At 40.8% G+C, this 20,409-nt stretch overlaps 2 protein-coding genes across 3 annotated transcripts; both read right to left on the bottom strand.

Annotated features, from left to right (window-relative positions):
- Positions 1-61: 61 nt before the first annotated feature.
- On the bottom strand, positions 62-5,534 carry si:dkey-73n8.3 (uncharacterized protein LOC100150965 homolog). The gene is made up of 8 exons (XM_031749998.2): positions 5,498-5,534; positions 2,950-3,049; positions 2,730-2,845; positions 2,200-2,355; positions 1,993-2,097; positions 1,615-1,824; positions 1,043-1,235; positions 62-234 (listed from the first exon to the last, which is right to left on the bottom strand). Exons 2-8 carry the CDS (start codon positions 2,961-2,963, stop codon positions 132-134), a joined length of 897 nt encoding a protein of 298 aa, XP_031605858.1. The 5' UTR covers positions 2,964-3,049; positions 5,498-5,534; the 3' UTR covers positions 62-131.
- A 284-nt stretch (positions 5,535-5,818) lies between these two features.
- tnfrsf11a (tumor necrosis factor receptor superfamily, member 11a, NFKB activator) lies at positions 5,819-18,422 on the bottom strand. 2 transcript variants are annotated; one of them, XM_039617631.1, is made up of 10 exons: positions 18,416-18,422; positions 14,230-14,305; positions 13,682-13,807; positions 12,854-13,000; positions 12,676-12,757; positions 12,191-12,258; positions 11,916-12,038; positions 11,699-11,748; positions 10,558-11,482; positions 5,819-7,844 (listed from the first exon to the last, which is right to left on the bottom strand). In XM_039617631.1, exons 4-10 carry the CDS (start codon positions 12,987-12,989, stop codon positions 7,561-7,563), a joined length of 1,668 nt encoding a protein of 555 aa, XP_039473565.1. In that variant the 5' UTR covers positions 12,990-13,000; positions 13,682-13,807; positions 14,230-14,305; positions 18,416-18,422; the 3' UTR covers positions 5,819-7,560. The 2 variants fall into 2 exon arrangements, with proteins under 2 accessions (XP_039473565.1, XP_031605892.2); XM_031750032.2 differs by lacking the exon at positions 18,416-18,422 and adding an exon at positions 18,059-18,369.
- Positions 18,423-20,409: the final 1,987 nt, after the last annotated feature.

The following is a 20,409-nucleotide window of genomic DNA, read 5'->3' as shown; positions in this document are numbered from 1 at the left end:
AGTCTAGTAAAAATGGGAAGTCTGTTTTTTCACCCACAAACTGACACACAAGGACACACAGTGCTATATCGGGGATGTTTCTTTATTGGAAGCGGTTACATTTGTCTTAGCCTTCAGATCAAAGGTGAAGTTTATCTCCAGCGGATGCCCAACAGGTGGCAGCTCACAGCCCACAGCTTCAGGGCTGTGCCGTCATCCTGGCCGGCATTGGAGCTCTCTGCTCTGGAGCAGTTACTGTAGAGAAAGGGGTGAATGGACAATACATAAGTACATTGTTTAAGTGAGCTATACATTTCCATCGCTGTAAGCAAAACATATGTTAATTAAAATGTAATCAGCTGATAGTTAGAAGATACTAGATAAAATAGAGACACGATGAGATAACTGTGATGTAATATTTGGTGCATTAATACGTGTAAATTAATCGAACTCCACACTTTCTTCATAGATCATTACATTTCATTACTCATTGCTTCGGGCTGCTTCACCATCAATAGACTCGGTTTTAAATGTATCAAATGTCAGTTATATGTGTGGAGATACAGTATGCAGGAGGCTCGTGCTGAGAGATTTGGAGACTGAAAACAAATAACGCTGTACTTTCTAAGAAAGGCGTCAGAAATGGAGAAATGTGTTCACTTTTCAATAAGAGCAGGCTGGCATCAGTAAGCTGTGATGTCAGAAGTTATTATGGTGTTTATGCATTTATAACATATTTATTATCTAATATATTAGTTATACAGAATGACTCATAGATCTTTAGTAATTACCCATATATGCCTGGATTAAGAGTTATTAGGATGATATCGATGAATGGCTCCTTTTGTCTTTCATGATTCTTTAATCACTCCTGTTTTATGGTGATTAAGAAAGTTTTTGTCCGTAACTGCAAATAGTTTCCTCAGTGGTCAAGTTTATGTCTTTGAAAGAAAATAATCCAGTTTATACTCCATCGTTTATAAATTATAGAGCTTAATAAAAGCTGAGACTGCTTAGTTGCGTCACAGTTGAATGAGTCCCTTCTTTTGTGTTTCACACTGACCTGTAGTATCCTCCAGTGACCAGCTGATTCTCAGGAGTGACGGTGCAGTAGATGGTGGTGTAGGCTCCCTCTGCTGGGGTCTTGATCAGAAACCCGAAGTTCTTGACTATATCCAGAAGAGGGCGCCTTATATACCTTAAAATGTCAGTGTTCACCAAGCCCGGGTCAACTGAGTAGGCCGTGACACCTAGAACTGGAGGGATTGGTGTAAAATATTATTTGTCCAACCTGAAATGAAGCAGATCTTTGATAACAGCTTGTAGTTATATATGAGTGGACACATCAGGGAAGTAAAACACCCAGAATATATAGTTTCATTTGATTTAGAAAAAAAAAGTTACAGAAAGACTTGACTCATATCTGGGAAGAAATGATTTGCTGGGCAACAATTAAGTCTTTAACACAACTTATTTCCCCGTGCTCTGATGTCGCCCAGAGCGGTTGTGGTTGAGGCATGGGACTCTCACACTGTTAAGATAAGATCCATTTTCTCCTTGCATAAGGAAGGCGAGGCAGACAGGCAAAGGACGACACATAATGACTGGATAATATTTCATTCTCTGCGCCCCTACCCTCTGTCCTTTTGGCCAGCTCTCTGGTGAACAGGACATTAGCCAGCTTGCTCTGTGCATAGGCCCTGAAGTGATGGTAATCCTTCTCCCCTTTCAGATCATCAAAATGGATCTTGCCAAAGAAGTGAGCTGCTGATGACAAGTTGATGACACGAGATGGGGCCGAGTGCTTCAGCAAGTCCAGCAGCAGAAAAGTCAAGAAGAAATGACCTAAATGGGCGGTAGGAGAGAAAACGGCGAGGAGTTTTAAGCCACCACTGATCACATATTTAGCAGTAACAACAGGGGCTGACTGACAACTCATCTGCTCTTTTGCTAAACTCTGTTTCAATCTAACATGTTTGTCATTAACTAAACCTTGTGTGTTTTTCCTCCTACCCAAGTGATTGACTCCAAACTGCATCTCATATCCATCCACTGTCCTGGCATAAGGACACACAGCCACGCCTGCATTGTTGATCAGATAGTGAAGAGCTTTCTCAGCTGTGAAAACAGGATAATTGTCACCACCATCACAGTATTTAGAAGGAAAAAAAATGCACGCACTACTCTGAAGTCCGTGTGTGTGTTGTGTGTGCCACCCACTGTTGTAGATATTCTCGGCAAACTGGCATATTGATTTGGTGTCAGCCAGATCCAGTTGCCTGGTGACTACCTTCGCTCCCTTCACCTCCCTCACGATGTCGCAAGCGGCTTGCTCTCCCTTCGCCATGTCTCTGCACGCCAAGATCACCCGGGCACCTAAGGGAGATTAGTTCCTCTTGTTTGCGTGTACATGCACGTTTGACATTTGAACAAGATAGCACGATTTCAACGCATATGTCTGGGCCAGTTTGGTAGTCTTTGAGTCGTGGCAGTATGCTCTGAACTTAATCCCTCTGCCTGCCTTTGATTAACCAGTACTGATACATGAGTTCATTAGAATTATGCATTTTCATCAAATTCAACAGTTTATGTTTGAGTCACCTGATTGTATTTGTTATATTTGCAGGAAGCTTCAAGTTCACAAGTACACTGAGTCACGCAGACGAGAAAGAATATGACAACAATTGTAAAGAAATTTGTTAGTCATCATTGCATTTGCTGTCTTTACGTGTGCAGCGCTGTTTGCTTGCCTCTGCTAGCCAGGTCTTTAACTGTCTCCTTTCCTATTCCATTGTTGCCCCCCGTCACTATAGCTGTCTTCCCATCTAGACGTGTATCTGAAGACCACGTGGGGATGAAGAGAGACCTGTGGAGTGAGGTACATAAAGCCTTTATCTCAAATGGATGGATGAAAAGCCACCTTAAGACTTTTTTCGCCCCCCTTTCTGGTGACGATGTACAAAAACTTACCTGATTGCTTGCATTTCCAAAGTAAAATAAAACTGCGATATCCCTCCCCCAAAATGTTTTCGCTGATGTTGAAAAGTCCCAGAGATGTGGAGGCACAGGACTGAGAGAGAAAGCAAACATGACCGCCTTTTAAATGGTAAGCTGTTGTCAGAAAGAAATACCCCTCTGTTGGAACTCATCACTGGTGCTAATCAATTAAGGTGGAATTTCAAAATGTATCCAAGAAAAGCATCATATGATTGGTGTATTCAGTATTTTAAAGAATCAAAGAAACAGAGAAGTATTTGTTTAAGAGGTTTTAGCTCAATAATGCGTATCAAACTAAGTATTTGAACTGACTCAGCAAACTAGATTTAAGACACTGAATCTTTATTTACTGTAAAAGGAAAGTAAACCCTTTTCAATTCTAAGGCTTTATAAATCAGGGATCAATAAAAATACCTGGTCCTTAGCATGTCTTAATATAAGGCTATTTAACAAGAACTAGCACTATCCCCTCACAGCAACAACATCCGGGGTTCGAATCCAGGCAGGACTCTGTGGAGTTTGCATTCACCGTCCAAAAACTTAAATGGGGTTAGTTTAATTGGTATTTCTAAACTGGCCGTAGGTGGGATTGTGAGTTTTCGCCTCTCTCTGTGTTATCCCTGTGACAGACACAGAAAACAGACTCATCATAAGCCCAGCAGGATGCCGAGGTCCTGTGGGTGCAAAACAAGCCCAAATAATCGCTCCTCCACCACCATGCTTAACACTTGGTATGAGGCATTTGTGCTGATATGCTGTGTTTGGTTTTCAAGAAATGTGGCATTGTGCATTAAGGCCAAACACTCCACTTTGGTTTCATCTGGCCAAAGGACATTGTTTCAGAAGTTTTGTGGTTTGTTCAGATGCAGCTGTGCCAACCTAAGCCGTTCTGCTATGTTCCTTTTAGAGAAAAGAGCGTTTGTCCTGCAACCCTTCCAAAAAAGCCATACTTTCCTTTTGAACAACAATGGCCTGATCTGAGTGCATTTGCCGGGATGGCCACTCTCAGCAAGACTGGCAAATGTCCAGAATGTTTTGCAGTTGTGAATAATCTAGCTCACTGTGCTCAGTGATGGACTTATAACCGTTTCCAGACTGATGGAGAGCTTCTTTAAGATCATTCCTAATATTAAACTATAAATTTCCTCCTTGGCATTGTGCTCACACCTGAAGGTTCCACACCAGCAAACAGCCAAAACCCCTGCTTTTAGAGTTGCTCGCACTTACTGTGTGATGCTGATGTATTCATTACAAGCACTTGATCAGCATCACCTGGCTGCTACTTACACTCTCAATTCCTAGGGAAGCATTAAAAGGATGTGTTTAGCGTTTCACACACTATTTCTGCATTTTGCCTTAGTTTGTGTTGACATAGCGTATGATCATATTTGTAGTTCTTTGAGGTTGTATTTATCTAATTTTAAGCTTTGCTAAGGATTGACACTTACTTCCTTTTTTCACATGACTGTATGTAGCTGTATTTAGCTTTTCTCTGAAAGATTTCTTCATTTTCTGCATTAGAATGGTTATTATTACGACTGTCTACTGTGTCGTAGATGTAACAAAATCACAAGAGCAATTTTTTCAATTAAATTTATAAGACACTCGTTAAAAAGATTCTTAGATGTATAAAAATGTAAAAGTCCCACACAGTTTTACATTCATTATGTATTTATCAACTACCATCTGCTGCTTCCATTCAAAGCAGTTCATCATATTTATATCCTCTCAAAGGCAAAATCATTATCTTTGAAGAAACTAGAAACTCCATCTGCTGTCAGTGCGGAGTAATGAATCTCAGCTGTAATGATCTTTTGCGAGTCTGCAGCTGGAATCCAAAACTTGCTTCCACAGGTGAGATGACTGTAATTTCAGCACATCAGCACTGTGGATTTTCTGGTGCTTTCCGCAGGTCTGCGCTGTCACCTGGTTACACCGACTGTCAGGTTATTAAACCAACAGCTGATTGGGCTTTTTCACAGGCCTCGAAAGTGCTGGAGTATAAAAGACAAACCATTTCTCAACAGCCCATTTCCTCTTTTCCAGTGATCTCTATTCCGCTTTTAAAATTGTAATCAAAAAAATAAGGTGGTACACAATAATATGTCTGTATGTCTGTTTAGAAATGCCTATATAAATGCGACAACAGACGCATCTCGTTTCATGTGTTGCTGAAACTGCAAACATGAACATTTATCCATGATTTGTTGTCTTGTTTATCATCTTAACCTGCACTTACCACTAGGAGGCACACTATAGCAACACAAGGTGGTTGCTACCCTACATATAAGTCAAATGAAAGGCTGTTCTCTCACACATGAAAAGAAAAGAAAAAGCTGAAATCATTTAAATGTGCAGTCGGGCTCTGTGTTGGCCAGCCAGCCAGTTCTCATGTAAACCATGTGAAAGCTAGTCATAACTTCCTGTTTTCACAAACAACCATAAAATAAGCTGAGACAAGACGCACTCTTACACACATGCACACACACATACACACATATATAAACATACTCCTGCTGACCCAAACCAGGCCCAAATGAGTGCTGCCAGTTCCTCTCATGTGGTCTCTCTGTGACGCTAGCTGGTCTGACTGCTAGATTAGTTTCTCCTCACAGCTGCTTGCCATCCCCGGGCCTGATGAAAGGCTGCCTGTCTGTCAACACAGGGACAAAGGCACAGAGGCCTTGCCACATGTGTAATTAGCATTGCTTCACAAAGATTATAGATCATCTCGTGGAGATAAATGAAGCCTTGGTTGTGTTTTGTCAATCCCCCCCCTAAAATAGGAAAGTTGACCAAGAGTAACCACAGAATGCAGGATGGCAGCCATCCGTGAAAAAAATTAGATGCAAAACATATTTAATTTCAATCAAAATAGTCTTTCAGTAATTCATTGCAATAGATTTGATTCATATGTACATAATTTTTCTGTTTTTTGCAAAGCTGCATACATATGGCGGGGCTATAAATTAACAGTTCATTAAAACTCCTGTGTGCGCTTCGCCCGCTGTTAATGGCACCACTCGACTTCACAAAATCCACACAATAAACCAATTGACAGCATATTCATTCGTCTTTGAGAAACAGATGAAATATATACAAGCACTGATCACATGTGAAACTTCTGAAATACACACAAACAATCTGCCTCGTAAAATCTTTTTTTTTTTTTTTTTTTTAAACAAAACCATTATTATTAACAAACATCTGACTTTTCTTCATTAAGGCCTGGGCATTAAAATCGAATAAAAGAAATCATTAATAGAATAGCTTATCAAATGCATAGCATTTTGTTTCAAAGACAAAAACTGCACTTGTGTTGCAGTAGGGAGAAAATAAAGTCTACAAACAAGCTAAACAAGCATCGTACCAAAACTGGACGTGTCTCTTAAAAAATAAACAGATCCTGCAGGCAAGAAAGAAGAATTCACTCATTGATATGTTTAAAATTCTGTCCAGCCAGATCTTATTGTGGCTTGTATATTCAAAGTTCTACGATACAATTAATAAAACGTATGTTCCACACGGTGGATATTCCGTTACGCAAGTATCAAAATCATCCAGACTTATAAAAGTTAAAAACTAAGAGTGTACAGATGTTACCTAAAGCAAGTAATCAACAGAAATGTGTGGGACATTAAATACTTTGTAACTTCTTTGTATCGAGACCAAGCTGTAAGTTCCATGCAACAATAAAAATATTATGCACCTGCAGTATGAACTTCCACATCCATTTCACAACAAAATTCCCCATCACTGTCTGGAATGGAGGGAGTTTCCATTTGAAAAGGCCTGCAGCTTTTCTTTTTTTTCCTGGGAATAGATTCCCGTGGCAAGATTCAGTGACTAATGTCTGAAATAGGCCAGGTTATAGATGGTTCATTAGTAAGACAACTGTGGAGACACAGAGTCAGATTCCCAAAAGACTGATCTCTCAGTTACCTGACGTATCACTTTAAAATGACTTTACACCATCCTTTCCTTGTTTTTACATGGAAAGCAGACATGACAGGACACATTTTGTTTTTAATTATTACTACAACTTATTTGATGTACACCTCTTAGCCATAACACTAAATCCACCATTCTGCCAAAAAAAAAACCCAACTCTGCTGTGCATGCACATGAGCCCACTGAGGGTGTCCTGTGGTGTCTGGCCAGTGGGTCCTTTGAGTCCTGTGGGTTGTGGAATGAAGCCTCTCCAGATCAGGCTTGTTCTTGCTAACTCAGCAGATGTTTGATTGGTCTGCCATTTGTTATGCCAAGTTGTCAAGCAGTTTTTCTGTTGTGACAGGACACTCTGTCCCGTTGGAGAGAATTCTGTCGTCAGGGGACACCGTTGCCATGGAGGGATGTGACTGATCTTTAACAATGTTTAGGTGGGTGGTATGAGTCAATGGAAGAGGACCCAAGATTTCCCAGCAGAACATTGCATTGTAACAAGATAATCAACATGATTCATTTCAGCTGACAGCAGTTTGATGTTGTGGCTGATTGGTGTAATCAAAAGATAACATAAGCGCCCGGACTATGGCGACGATCTCTGGAGTGACATAAAACATAAAGCAAAGCCACTGGCCGCTTTCACTTTCCCAGTGATTGCTCCTCCATCGCTTCCTGGACTGGCAGTGTCTCATCTTGCAAAGTGCAGTGGGAAATGTAGTCTCCTTGTGATCTCAAGCTGCTCTGAAAAAATGGAGCAGTCTCAGTGGCTTCTTCCTGGACAGGGTTGCCGAAGCCATCATCCCGCTCCACCTCGTCTCTGCCGTGAGACGTCTGGCTGACGCAGACAACAATGACGTCACCGCTAAAGTTCATCACTTGACCGCTGGAGATGAAGGTGGTGTTGTGGTTCCCAGACACCTGACCTAAATAGAAAAGTAACACAGAGGAGGCGTAAATGGTTAGGAGGCTATTTATAGATGATGTCTGAGAAAATCTTTAGTTTCACGTGAAATTCATAAACACTGGTATAGAAGATGCCGATGCAGTAACAGCCTATTGTGAAATTCAACGAGATGTATCGCTATAATTGTAGGGTTGTGTAGGACTTTCGTTTTTCCTGTACAAACAGGCTTCCAGAGCCCTATTTCATGACACAAGTGAAGAAGGGACCAACTGTTGGCTAACCTCATGTGACAAATGGACAGTGGGTGTAATGACTTTGCAGGATGACCACAAAAAGGCAACGGCTACAGAGACCGCCATATCATATCCTTCTCGACATAGCTCCGTCAGTCTCCAGCACTTCTAACTAAGTGAAACTCAAGACCACTAAGGAGAAGCAATTTGTCACACGTTTGGGGGTTTTAAGGATTCAACTGAACAATTTTTAAAAATGTGACACTCCATCCACGAACATCTCAGTGTCTAATCTCCATCCTACAGTTGCCTTCCTTCCAAACACAAACTTGCATCAATACCCTTTGTGCCAGTGCCTGTATATTGTTCACCTACAGAGTTAAACCAGCCAGGTGAATTAGGAAATAAACAGTTTTGTTTTGTAAATCGCATTACACCGCATCAAACCTCTGGTTCCTATTTTCTCCAGCCTCCTGTCTGACTTTCCAGGCCAAACCTCCATGACTCACAGCTTATGTTCCATCTGTTCACACATATGCGCACACACACACACACACACACACACACACACACAGACACACACTACAGTAAATGTAAGAAAATGCACTAACAGGCATTTTCACACCTACACATACACGTCTGCGCTCAAAAGCACATGCAGCCAAAGGCAAACGCTACCACAGACTCTCAAAACGTGTGTGTCTCTTTTTCCGTATCCAATCGCATTTCCCGGAATACCAGTCTGAGAGGGCAAGCTTGAAAATATGCCATTTCACCACAGCTCTGAAAACAATGCTCTGAGGAATCTGCTTGGGTCTTCTGTTTATCCTCTCTCAGTACCACGTTGATCTTTTTGGACACCCAAAAACTGCTCTGACAGGGGTAAAACTGAACACTAGTAAAACCCCTTACTTGTGCACATTTTCTATCAGAATCTGCCTATTTTTTCACGGATAGGTGCCAGCTTAAGTCTTTGATTGTCAGACTAAATGTGGGTCATTAGCCCTATTCAGTTGACGCTCAACAAAGGCAGGCCCAAAATTGCCCTGAGCCGGTCAGTAGCTAATAAATAAAACTAATGTGCACTGGGATGGCTACTGTGCGTGAGACAAGGGAAACCTCTGAACCTTGCCTAACCTTTAAATAGTATAGGCGGGAAGTCCTTGTAACAATTTTCATTACTGCATGATGGGAAACTGTGTTCACTTCAAGCCAGCAAATGTGTAATTAAAGTAACCAGTCATCAGTGAGAGTCCAAAAAAAAGGCTTCACAAGTTGGTGTGTGTGTGTTTTTGTTGGGTTTGAGAGGTTATAAAAGCATTACTCAAGCTGAGCACATCTTGGTTCAATTAAAGCTGCGGTCACTTTGCGCAACCCTATGGAACTCTGGGTAAACAGGAGTTTTGTACTGTAGATGGCATACTCGACACTGGTGCACACATACACAAAGAGCAGTGTTTGTTAAGAGTGCGGTTCTGGTGGTTCACTAGCACATCAAACACACACACACACACACATATCTTTTTCCTGCTCCCTGTGTGGCCCTGCCAAAATCCAGGGTCAGATTATCAATACTGGCTTTAATAAAAGCTATTTCTTGGAAACAATCACACAAATGGCATATTTTTACGCTGAGACCAATCCTCTGTCTATTCTGTGTTCGGCTAATAACGTTTGAGCTCGAGCTGACCACCGTCTCTATCAGACTGCTAAGATATTACTGCTTTTATAACTAACCATAACCGCTAGGAGCTCGAGGCACAGAGAATAAATGTTTCCCATAGATTTTTCTCTTTGGCAGGACCGTAAGGTCTGTGTGAGAACAATGCATGCTCAACCCCGTGACTGTAAAACTTTCCATTAAAACCAATCTAAATTTCATTCTGTTATTCTTGGTGGCTAGTCCCACCTATGCTGTGGAAAGAGAACACTGCTATGTGGTGTATCCAATCATGTACGGGTATGACCCTGTGGCAACACAATGGCGACTGCCTACACAAACAGCGAACACAGAAATCCACCTGGCAAACACAACTGTGGTCCTGCAACCTTTGTAATGAGCCATTATCCCCATAGCGCACAACCACTGTGCTTTTAGTTTTTAATGACGCTGCTGAGCGGTCACAGCAAAAAAATAGCCAGGAAATAGCCAGCTCCAAAGCAGCTTTTCATTACCCCAAGAGGAGTAAAAATAGACTTGTGACTGTGCGACTCAACTGAGTAATTTTTGCTTAGGAAAAAAAAAGTAATATAATATAATATAATATAATATAATATAATATAATATAAGCTTATAGACAAAAGTGTACATTAATTTTAAAAGCCATAATTCTGTCCTGTGAACACTTGATGATTACTATTAAGTTACTATTATTACTTAATATTTCACCTCCCCCGCTTCATAGTTTGGAGCTAGTACCTTATCAGTTCTTTTTTTTCCTTATCATTAACATTTTTTTTTTGGCTTCTTATATGATCAGTTCTTGAAATTTCATGTACCTGAGGTAAGATTTGGATCAGCCAGCTGACTCTGAAGGCTCTCCGGCGAGCACTCCAGTTCTGACTCCTGTGAAGAGAGCTTGTTGTCTCTGCTGTCCCCACAGGGAACTCCCTGGTCTTGCTCTGGGCCTGTGGCTTCAAGAGGCTTGTCCATGTAGAGCTCTCCAACAGACGAGGATGGCAACAAGGGGGTGACCGAGGTCATCGCAGAGGTCGTACTGTGTTCTGTTGATGTGGAGTCTGTGCTCATCAGTCTGTACAACCCCTCCCATTTAGTTGGCGATCTATCTTTCAGGTGGAATTTGAACTCCGGCGACATCTGGGACAATGGCAGGTAGAGTTCAGGAAGCGGACTGGTTGAATGGACGGCGGTGGAGGTGTGAAGGAGAGGAGGAGAAAGAGAAACAAGCGGTGCGACACCTGACTGACTTGGGGATATTTTCTTGAGATTTCCATCTTTAACCTCTTTCCCACTTCCACCTCCATCCCGCTCTCCATCTAGCCCTCCACATGAGCACGATCCCGGTGTTCCAGGGCTGACAGCCTGGCTACAGTCCTCATTCTCCCCTACTTCCAGGGGCTCGTGGACAGGAATGACACACATGCAAGAACCTGTCAAAAGCCGGGACACGCTCACGACCTCTTCTTCTTCCGACACCTCTTCTGGTTCTCCAGATCCTTTGCTCTGATCCTCCATTGGCGTTTTACTCTCAGTCCCTCCTTTCTCTGTCATCTCTTTTATGAAGGGCAGAGAGACCTTTACATCAGGAACAGAGATGGGCAAGGTGCACGAGGAGTGGTCAGCGGGGCTGGAGGGTGCTTGGTCGATAAGTTTGGTCACCTCACATGGCGTGCATTTTGGGACACCAGAACCTCCTCCTATTCCTCCTCCTGCTCCGCTGTGGTAAAGAGGAGCCAATGTCTCCTAGAGTGAAGAAAACGATGAAAGAAGAGTTGTAAATTATTGCAAGTATGCACGTAAGATGATGTTAGATATGTACAGGCTCTTTGGTTCAATGGAAAAAAAATTGTCACAAACAATAGAAAAAGTAGATGAAACAGCTCGCAATAAGTTTAGTTTCTATATGTATTCGGTTTTGTTTGGTTTTTTTTTTTTATTCTAACAGAAATTCCACCTTACCTGTTGTATCCGGGTCCTCTTCAGATTCTGGACACAGGATCGCAGATTTACTAGGAAATGAAACAACAAGATGTAAGTACTGAAAAAAAGCGCAGGAGAAAAAAAATGACACAGTATTTATAAAAGTAAAAGTTCACGTTTTTGTGCCAACGTCTACATCTATGTTAAAGCAGTCATACAGGCAGAAGAGAAAGGTTCATAGAGAATCTCGACCTACCGGAGAGCAATTTCATTTTGTCCTTGTAGCAGAAGAGAAGCAAAATGAGGAGACACAGAATGATAATGATTGACAGGACTGAAACTATCACCCAGGAGGACGTAGGAATGACCATTTCATCACCTGTAAGAAAGACAATTATTGATCTTGCTTTTAGTCTACAGTTTTTTCCCTCTCCACATTTAGTGTCACATTTAAGCCTCTAAGTAACAGAAACGATTTTGTCATATGGAAAAAATATGACATTGTATATGTCCGTGTCTTTCCAAACTCACGTGGTCCACACTCTGCATCGGCTTCAGCACTGCCTTGCTTGATCTCCTTGCTGCCCTCAGCCTTGCAACTGGGAAAGAGGAAGAAGAAGAAGAAGAAGAAGAATATTTATACAATGGGAATGTAGTTAGTTTTTTTGTTTTTTGTTTTTTTTTTAGTTTTCCCTTCTACTCCACATTTTCCTACCAACGTGCTCGACTCGCAGTTCTGCAAAGATAATATCAGAAAGGCAGATGGATAGAGAGGAAAACAAAATTCTTTCTCTCTCCACCGTCATCATCATCATCGCCGATGATCTGTCAGGTCTGGCTGGCAGTGGAAGCTGATGTCTGCTCCAGCCAGGGTTCCAGAGGAAGTGGTGAATATATTACTCATAACCACTGCTGGCTGCCGGTAGGGACGGCTGCCCAACTGCATTTTCCCTTCACAATATGTCAAAAGATTCCAGGCTAAAAACATGTGTGTGCACGTGCGTGTAAGCGCTTACTTTGTCCACGGTTTGCACGGTTCGTCATCGTCCTTATCAGAGAAGAATCCTTTTGGACACGGCTCACACACCTTCCTCTGATCTATAATTAACAACACAAATCGTAATCTCGGATTTACAAGTTGTTTGTAGGGACTTGTTATAAATGGGGGACGTTCTGTGTTGTGGACTTTCTCACCATGCTTTGTCTCAAGTCCAAGTCCCGGTCGGCAGGTGGGTATCTTCTCACAGAACTCACAGTTGATGGGGTAACACTGGAAGCCACTAACACAGCGACATGGCTCCTCTTCTATCAGGTTTCCATTATTTGTCATAAAACCCGACTCTGTAGATTTAAAAGAAAAAGACAAAGGTACAAATGAGGCCACATTAAAGTTGAATGATAAAAGTTTTAGCCCTTTTTGGAGGAAGGCCTTCATTATTTCAGCAGGACAATACCAAACGACATGGGGAAAAAAAAAATCTGACCTACTGAAAATATCTGACCCATTATTAAATGAGGCAAACAAAGACCTTAATTGTTGAACAGCTTAAAACTTTATTGAGAATGAATTTAGCAAAAACGTTCAGATTTTTTTTCGCCAATATGCTCCCCGAGTCCCCAAAGTCATATGGGGAGTTTTAAAAAGACGAGGCGATCCAACACAGCAGTAAATGGCAAATGGTCTGCACTCTGTTAACGTTTACACAGCTTCATGATTTTTTGGAAAAGGGGTTGCAAAAGAGAAACTAAAACATTAAAAACATCAGTATAATATTAAATACTGTTGACTGGAGAGTATTCTTTTATGGTGTAGCTGTGACTGTAGGGTATGTTTGGAAAAGTTGTTTGATCTTTGTTCTTCAAGTAACCACAGGTTGCCAAATTAATAAGCAAAACATTTTATAATTAATTAATTTTTTAGAATTGAAATTTTTAGAAATCAAATGAATGGTATTTGTTACAAGTAAGTAGTGAAAAATGTATTTAAATGTATGGAATTGATAAATAAATGAAGGTACTCACTCGGATCACAAAACTTCTGCTTAAGACAGCGATAGGCATTATTCAAGCTGGGTTGATATTCCCCGTGATTGCATCTAAGACATACAGTCTGATCGGTATCAGTGCAGTCTTTAAACACATATTGGCCTAGTGGCAAAAAGAAAAGACAATGGGTGTTAGGCAGAGGATTTAAGAACCCAGCATATATAATCACAATGACACAGAAAAGCCTAATTAAATAGAAGAAAACAAAAGAGAAACTGATAAAACTGGAGCTCCCTTCTTCTTTTTAAGCAGTTGATATATTTAGCAGTTTGTGTGCGTGCGTGTGCGTGTGTATCCACGCATTTGTGGAAACACATGGACATGTCTGTGCCCATTTAAGCCAAAAAGATCTGCTTTTAAACATCCTTCCTCTTTTACTTTAGAATATTTGTGAATGGAAAGCTATTTTTACTTTATGCTGACTCCACAGAGGAAACCAGATATGCATCCACTATCTGTGTGTGTGTGTGTGTGTGTGTGTGTGTGTGTGTGTGTGTGTGTGTGTGTGTGTGTGTGTGTGTTACCTGGTTGACACTTGTTGCAGCATTTGGAGTCTTTTAAGTATTGTGTTTCTTTACATTGAGGTTTGGAATCTGCGTTCTGTAATGAATGAAGACAAAAGATAAGTTTGTAACAGTTAGTAAGAGGTATAATGTTTGAGTCAGGACCAGGATGGTAAAAACATTTTCAAGACATGCCCAGAAATTCTTTCCATGCTCTCAGAACACCTGAGCGCAGCTCTGAAGCCTCCAGACCAGAAAAAACAAAGTCCACATACACAACAGGGAAGCAACAGGAATGATATAATATCCATTCTGGCTGACATTGAATAATTAATCACTTGCAAATATTCTCCTGGCCGTCAGTTCTGTGCTGTAAAATAAGAAAATAAAGATTATTTTATAAAGACTAGATTTCTAAAGGCCTTCTGTTCTAACAAACCACTATGCAAAGTTTCCTGCTGTCACGCAGCTAAACACAGCTCTCAATCCAGAAAGCATGGAAACAAACTATGAAACATCTTTGCATCTCTTTATAAACAATAAACGCTCTATTGAAAAGGTTACTTACTGTACTGACCTCCCAGCCACTCTAAATTAAGGGCTGGAGAAGTCCTGGCCACACTGCTGAATTAGACAATTTGGCTGTTATAACAGAAATGATGCCAAAACCACAGTGTCTATATATGAATGTAGAAAAATACAACCTATAGGCCTGCCTTGACTCTGACCTTGAATTGACCACCATCATTTTGTCATTCAGTCTAAGCTTCATCTTCCTTACTACTAAATACTGTAATTTGTACTGTAATTGAATTGCTGGTGTTGCAGAGGTTCAGAAAAGCTTCGCCAAAGTTTTCCTTTGGGAAGCATATTCACAATTTCTTTTTGTTCATTTGATTTTTAATGGAAAAATCCCTGAGCTTACCCCAGCAGTTCAAATATACAATACTGGACTCAACACTGTTTTCACACCCTTCTCATCCTCCCCTGTCTTCTTTCTCACACCTCTGTTTAGACTGTGTCAGTCTTTCCAACTTCAGACCACGACAGCGCAACATGAACACTCTCAAGCTTTTAATTACCTCCACTCAGACTCACACATCAGCCAATCTTTGTTTTATAATCTAACCAGAGGGATAATCATACACAGTGCTCATAGCTCAAACCGCAGCACTAATGGACACCATATGCTGCAGGAGACAGAAGTGACAGAAGTAGGAAAGATTCCCATGCTATTAAAAGGCTTGAGTCTTTGTATAGATAGATAGATAGATATGGCTTTTAATATGCACAGCTGGACCAGAGCGCACAGGAAACCAAAGGAATGCCGGGAATTGTGTTTTTGTTACCGCCACATCCAAACATTGGGTCTCAGTTATGCGAAACAATGTGTTTTGATTCACTAAATATATAATGGATGCAAAAGAAAAACAAGTGACCCACCCTATATGATTATAGGTTAACATAATGGTAAACATAGCACATCCGACCTCAGAGCTAACTTGATGCGCTGCACGTACTCAGATATGAAGTTATGGAATTGTTTGAAAAAGAAGATGAAGGGAAGTGGAAAGCATATGGATGGACAGAGTGGGCAGGACTTGGTGAAGCTTAAGAACAAAGAGGTATTAAGAGTTCCACCCCTTCAGCGACATGTCGCAACTGCCCCCTAGCTGGTTTCCGAGCTGTTTTGTTTATCTTTTACAAAAACATTCACCGCCGTGTGTGACCCTATCAAATGCAGAGCGCATTCCATAAGCTTTCAGCGGACTAGAGAATTTGCATAACGGCCACGGCAGCAACAGGCTCAAAGCCAAGAGAAGCACACTGCAGCTCATAGGCCTCTTGGGTTTTTACTGATTCACGATAAGATGCTGTAAAAGCATATTGCACAACAACTGGATCTTTGTATAATGTTTGCACCTGTGATTAGTTTTTTTCTTAACAGCCATAAAAGCAAATCCCCTAAATGCCACCTGCATAAATCAAGACCTGATATCTCATATCTTTGATTATAACTCTTAAAAACAGAAAAAAGAAGGGACTAAGTTGTCTTAAAAATGCATTTACAAGTAACAGAAGGAAAAAACACAAAGAACAGCTGTTAAATTGGTGGAAATTGGTGACAGCCAATGATGTATGAATAGAAAAAAATGCAAATAATAGAAACACAACCCAAAAATCAAGGACAAGCAGGTGCTGCAAAAAGTTAAAAGAATATGTGCTAATTGCTTTAATGAAACCTGATCCAGAGCTCATAGGCAGTGCACTGCTTTTGAAACCAGAGGTAGTCATAAATCTGATCTGGTACTTGATGGATGGATGGAACTTGAAGAGGTAAATAATTATTGGTCAAATAATAAATGAAAAAAGTCAGGGAAGAGGCAGCAAGATGTTGCTAATAGATAACTGGAGAACACGAGTGCATACAAGCACGGATGAATGCATGACTGGCTAGAAAATCTGGCAAATAAAAAGTTCAGGAGCCTTGTTTGTGGGCAGGCGAGCAATAAACCCAACAAAGCACAGTTCTTCATGATATATTGACTTTTAAGCTCTGAACATCTTGAAGCAATTGTGCATTGCTCAATGTCACAAAGACAGTTTGAAATGAACTCGGAATGTATTGGATGAAGTGGTTGCAAACCAAGAAAAAGAAGGGGAATTCTTTGGGAATAGTATGAGTCAGTAATGGCAAGACCATGGTGAGAACAAACCAAAGCCAAGGGTTTGCAATGTCACCTTAAAACGTAGTTGAAAAATATTCCATCCCTCCTATCCAGGCAACTGTCTGTATCATGTGTTTGCTTTCTATTGCCACTGCTGCTGATAAAACTTTGACTTATTTCATAGACTTTTTGGGGAAAAGAAAAAAACTATATATTTCTTTTGCGCAGTTGCCTCCCTGGATCACTGCATTGACAAGTAAAATGCCCCACAAGCATTTTCTCTTGCAACACACCTCAGAAAAGAAGAGCGTGCGTTCCAGTCAAAGTCATGCCGATGCTGGCTTACGGTAATGCAGGCACACAGGCAATGATAGATCATTGGTGCCCAACAGTCCCACCACTCCAACCACATCTCATAAACTTCTCCACCTGGACAGCGTTAGCTGGTTGTACTAAACAACGGCGTGGACAACAACATGCCATCGACTATATTCACTCTCCCCTTCAAATTACTGTGGCAGTGCATCAGCTGAGACATTAGGTCATTTTTAAACTCTGTACATCTAATTAATAGGGGATTTTTAGTGTGTGCTTCTGAGGTATGTTACGAATAAGGCTACGATAAAACTGAAACCAGGAAACTACAAAAAATGTATGTAAAAGTTGGTCGCGATATGCAAAATAGAGATCCTGCTGCACCACATTTTTAAACCTCGCCTCTGGCGGATCTAATGAGGTTCCTGATGAGCAACTTGGACGTGGAAAGAATACTTGGTGGAGGGAGAAGAACGTCCAGTTGCCAGCGGCTTTTCTGTGGTCAGAGCAGGGGAGAAGCTGTTTCTAGTCAGTGTCTGTGCGTAAAAAAGAAAAAAGAAAAAAAAACAATGTTCCCCACATTTCCTTCGTCCCTCATCTGACCAGTTCATGCAAATCCTGGTGTGTTGACACATACTCGGGTTTACTGTTACATATCTTTTGCCTAAGATAACTAAACCACTGTTAATCTCAGTAGGTACTTTAGTATGAACTTTCTCATTTAAAGGGACCCCGATAACCAGAGAGAAGCAGTAAACAAGAGACCTACAGGCTTCAAAGGTGACCGTCAACTCATTTGATATCAACTTCTTAGCTAATTAATGGGGTAAATTTTTATCATTAATAGTGGGTAAAACGCGTTTTACCTGTGCGTAAAAGGTGACAAGGACACACGTAATCCAGCCGCGGAAAATCCAGCTTGTAGAAAAATTTAATCTCATCTCTACTGATTTACAAAGACGACTTCTGAGGCAAACTTTTCTTTATTAGCCAATAAACAAAGATCCGATCCCCGGACTCTTTAAATGTCCTCACTGCAAATCAATTCTTCTTGAGTGCGTAAATGTGGTTGAACCTCCAAACATCTCACTGGACATCGCGACTTCATTCCCGGTTAGACAGCTGCAGTTCCCCTGCCCGCTCCTCTCATCTTGCTTCTGCTTTTCACCCACGCGTAGTGAAGAGAGTTGCATGCAACAACTTGTAAAAAACGAGTGACTTACCGAGAGTGGACTCCTCCCACGTTCGTACGCAAAGAACGGTTCCACCCCTCCATCTCAGCCCTCCCGATCAAGCCGGAGAAATTATGTGTTTGACATTTAGTGCGCCCGACTGTGAACCACCCCTTATTTCTCAGGTGGATGGATTTATTGAAACATGTGCAAACCTAAATCTACATTCAGTGCAGGCAAAAACAGAGTTTGTACAATTCTAACGAGCTCGAAAGTCATCATTTGGTATGATCAGCTCTTCAACACAGCCTGAACTCTCATAGGCAAGCTTTCTTCTGACGTCTTTAGGCAATCTTCAGGATTAGTTCTCCAGGCTTCGTGAAGGACATTCAGAGTGTGTCTGTGATCACTGTCATGCAGAAAAATCAAGCTATTGCCAATTGGATGTCTTCCACATGGTATAGCATAGTGGATAAAAATCTGACAGTACTTCTCTGTGCTCACAAGTCCATCAGTTTTGACAAGATCCCCAACAGGCTATTTAGGCCTCCCTCACTCCTCTCTTCACCGGTTGCAATTAGTACAGAACGCTGCTGCACGCCTTTTATCGGGTGCCAGAATGCATGATCATATGATCCAGTTTTAGCCAACTTACACTGGCTTCCTGTGAAATTTCGCATTGATTTTAAAATTCTTTTACTCACTTATAAAATCTGAAATAACACTGCCCCTAGCTACTTAACAGATCTTCTTCATTTGTATAATCCTATAAAAGCACTAAGATCTTCTAACCAGATGCTCTTAATGCAACCTAAGTCCAGGTTGAAAACCAGAGGCCTTTGCTATTGCAGCTCCTAGACTGTGGAACAACCTCCCTATTGCCATTCACTCTTCTGAGACTGTTCAGTCTTTTAAATCTCGTTTAAAGACCCATCTTTTTACTCTGGCTTTGATGTAAGATAGTTTGATTATCATTTGGTTGGTTTCTATGTTTGTCTCGTATTTGTCTTATTTTATTTCCTAATTTGTGAAGCACTTTGATCAAAACTGTTGTTTTTAAATGTGCTATATAAATACATTTTGATTGATTGAACAGCACCGAATGAAAAACAGCCACAAACCATAACAGAGCCTCCACCGTGCTTTACAGATGGCTGAAGACACTTCATTTCAACCAGATGTTTAAAGTTTGGGTTCATCACTCCATAAGATCTGCTTTTGCTTTCCAGTCCAGTTCTTTTATATTTTGTCATACTTCAGCCTTTTTTCCCCTTTTTTCTCTTCATTAAAAAAAATGCTTATTGTCATTTACCCTTTCACTAAGACCATGTCTGATAAGGTTTTGGGCCAGATGTATCTCTCAGGTCCTGTATTTGGTTTTCGCAGGATATTTTTCCTAATTCTTAATAAAATGATTTTCAGATACTGTTCATCTGCTGCCCTGCTACTTTTTCTTATGATCTCCACTTCTTCAGTTTCATCATTTTGGTGAATCATGTTTGGGGAAAACACCTTATTGGTGCAAAAATACTGTTTTGTGGTTGTCAAGCTGCATCTTTCTGTCCAAAGAACACAAATAGTGTGTTTTTGTGACAGACTGCTAGTAACAAAGTGCCTAAAGTTGCATTTTAAAATTGGATCTTTGCTAAGTTTTCTGTTATATCTAGACACACATAGCCCTTGAGTTAGGTGCCTTTTTTATGCTCGAATGATTCATAGGTCAGTCTCAAGTAGAGATGGCACGATACCACTTTTTTATGTCCGATACCGATACCGATATCATAAATTTGGATATCTGCCGATACCGATATGAATCCGATATAGTGTGTTTTTAATAAATAAAACTGTTTTTTTAATATCTTGCTGCATTTTGTACGTTCGTTCATACTCAAGTTTAAATAAACAACAACACTAAAGCTATTCTGCTATTACACTGCGCCCAGAATATTTCATAGTTCAGCAACACTGATCAATCTAATAAACTTAAACCTACTCCATCCTCCCTATTCTGGTATTTTAAAGAGTACTTAGCAGAAATATTAAGC

Source organism: Oreochromis aureus, linkage group 9 (genome assembly GCF_013358895.1).
Source record: "Oreochromis aureus strain Israel breed Guangdong linkage group 9, ZZ_aureus, whole genome shotgun sequence".
Lineage (NCBI taxonomy): Eukaryota > Metazoa > Chordata > Actinopteri > Cichliformes > Cichlidae > Oreochromis > Oreochromis aureus.
This window is presented reverse-complemented; position numbering and strand designations above follow the sequence as displayed.

Bases quoted from the DNA above. Each gene is read 5' to 3' on its own strand.
- tnfrsf11a (XM_031750032.2), bottom strand. From the start codon at position 18,133: ATGAGATTAAATTTTTCTACAAGCTGGATTTTCCGCGGCTGGATTACG. The intron at 13,001-13,681 runs GTGAGTACCTTC...TTAAATCTACAG, and splicing joins GCAGAAGTTTTGTGATCCGA to AGTCGGGTTTTATGACAAAT. The intron at 12,758-12,853 runs GTGAGAAAGTCC...TGTTAATTATAG, and splicing joins TGGACTTGAGACAAAGCATG to ATCAGAGGAAGGTGTGTGAG.
- si:dkey-73n8.3 (XM_031749998.2), bottom strand. The intron at 2,098-2,199 runs GTGGGTGGCACA...CTGTTTTCACAG, and splicing joins TGCCGAGAATATCTACAACA to CTGAGAAAGCTCTTCACTAT. The intron at 1,825-1,992 runs GTAGGAGGAAAA...CCGCCCATTTAG, and splicing joins GTTTGGAGTCAATCACTTGG to GTCATTTCTTCTTGACTTTT.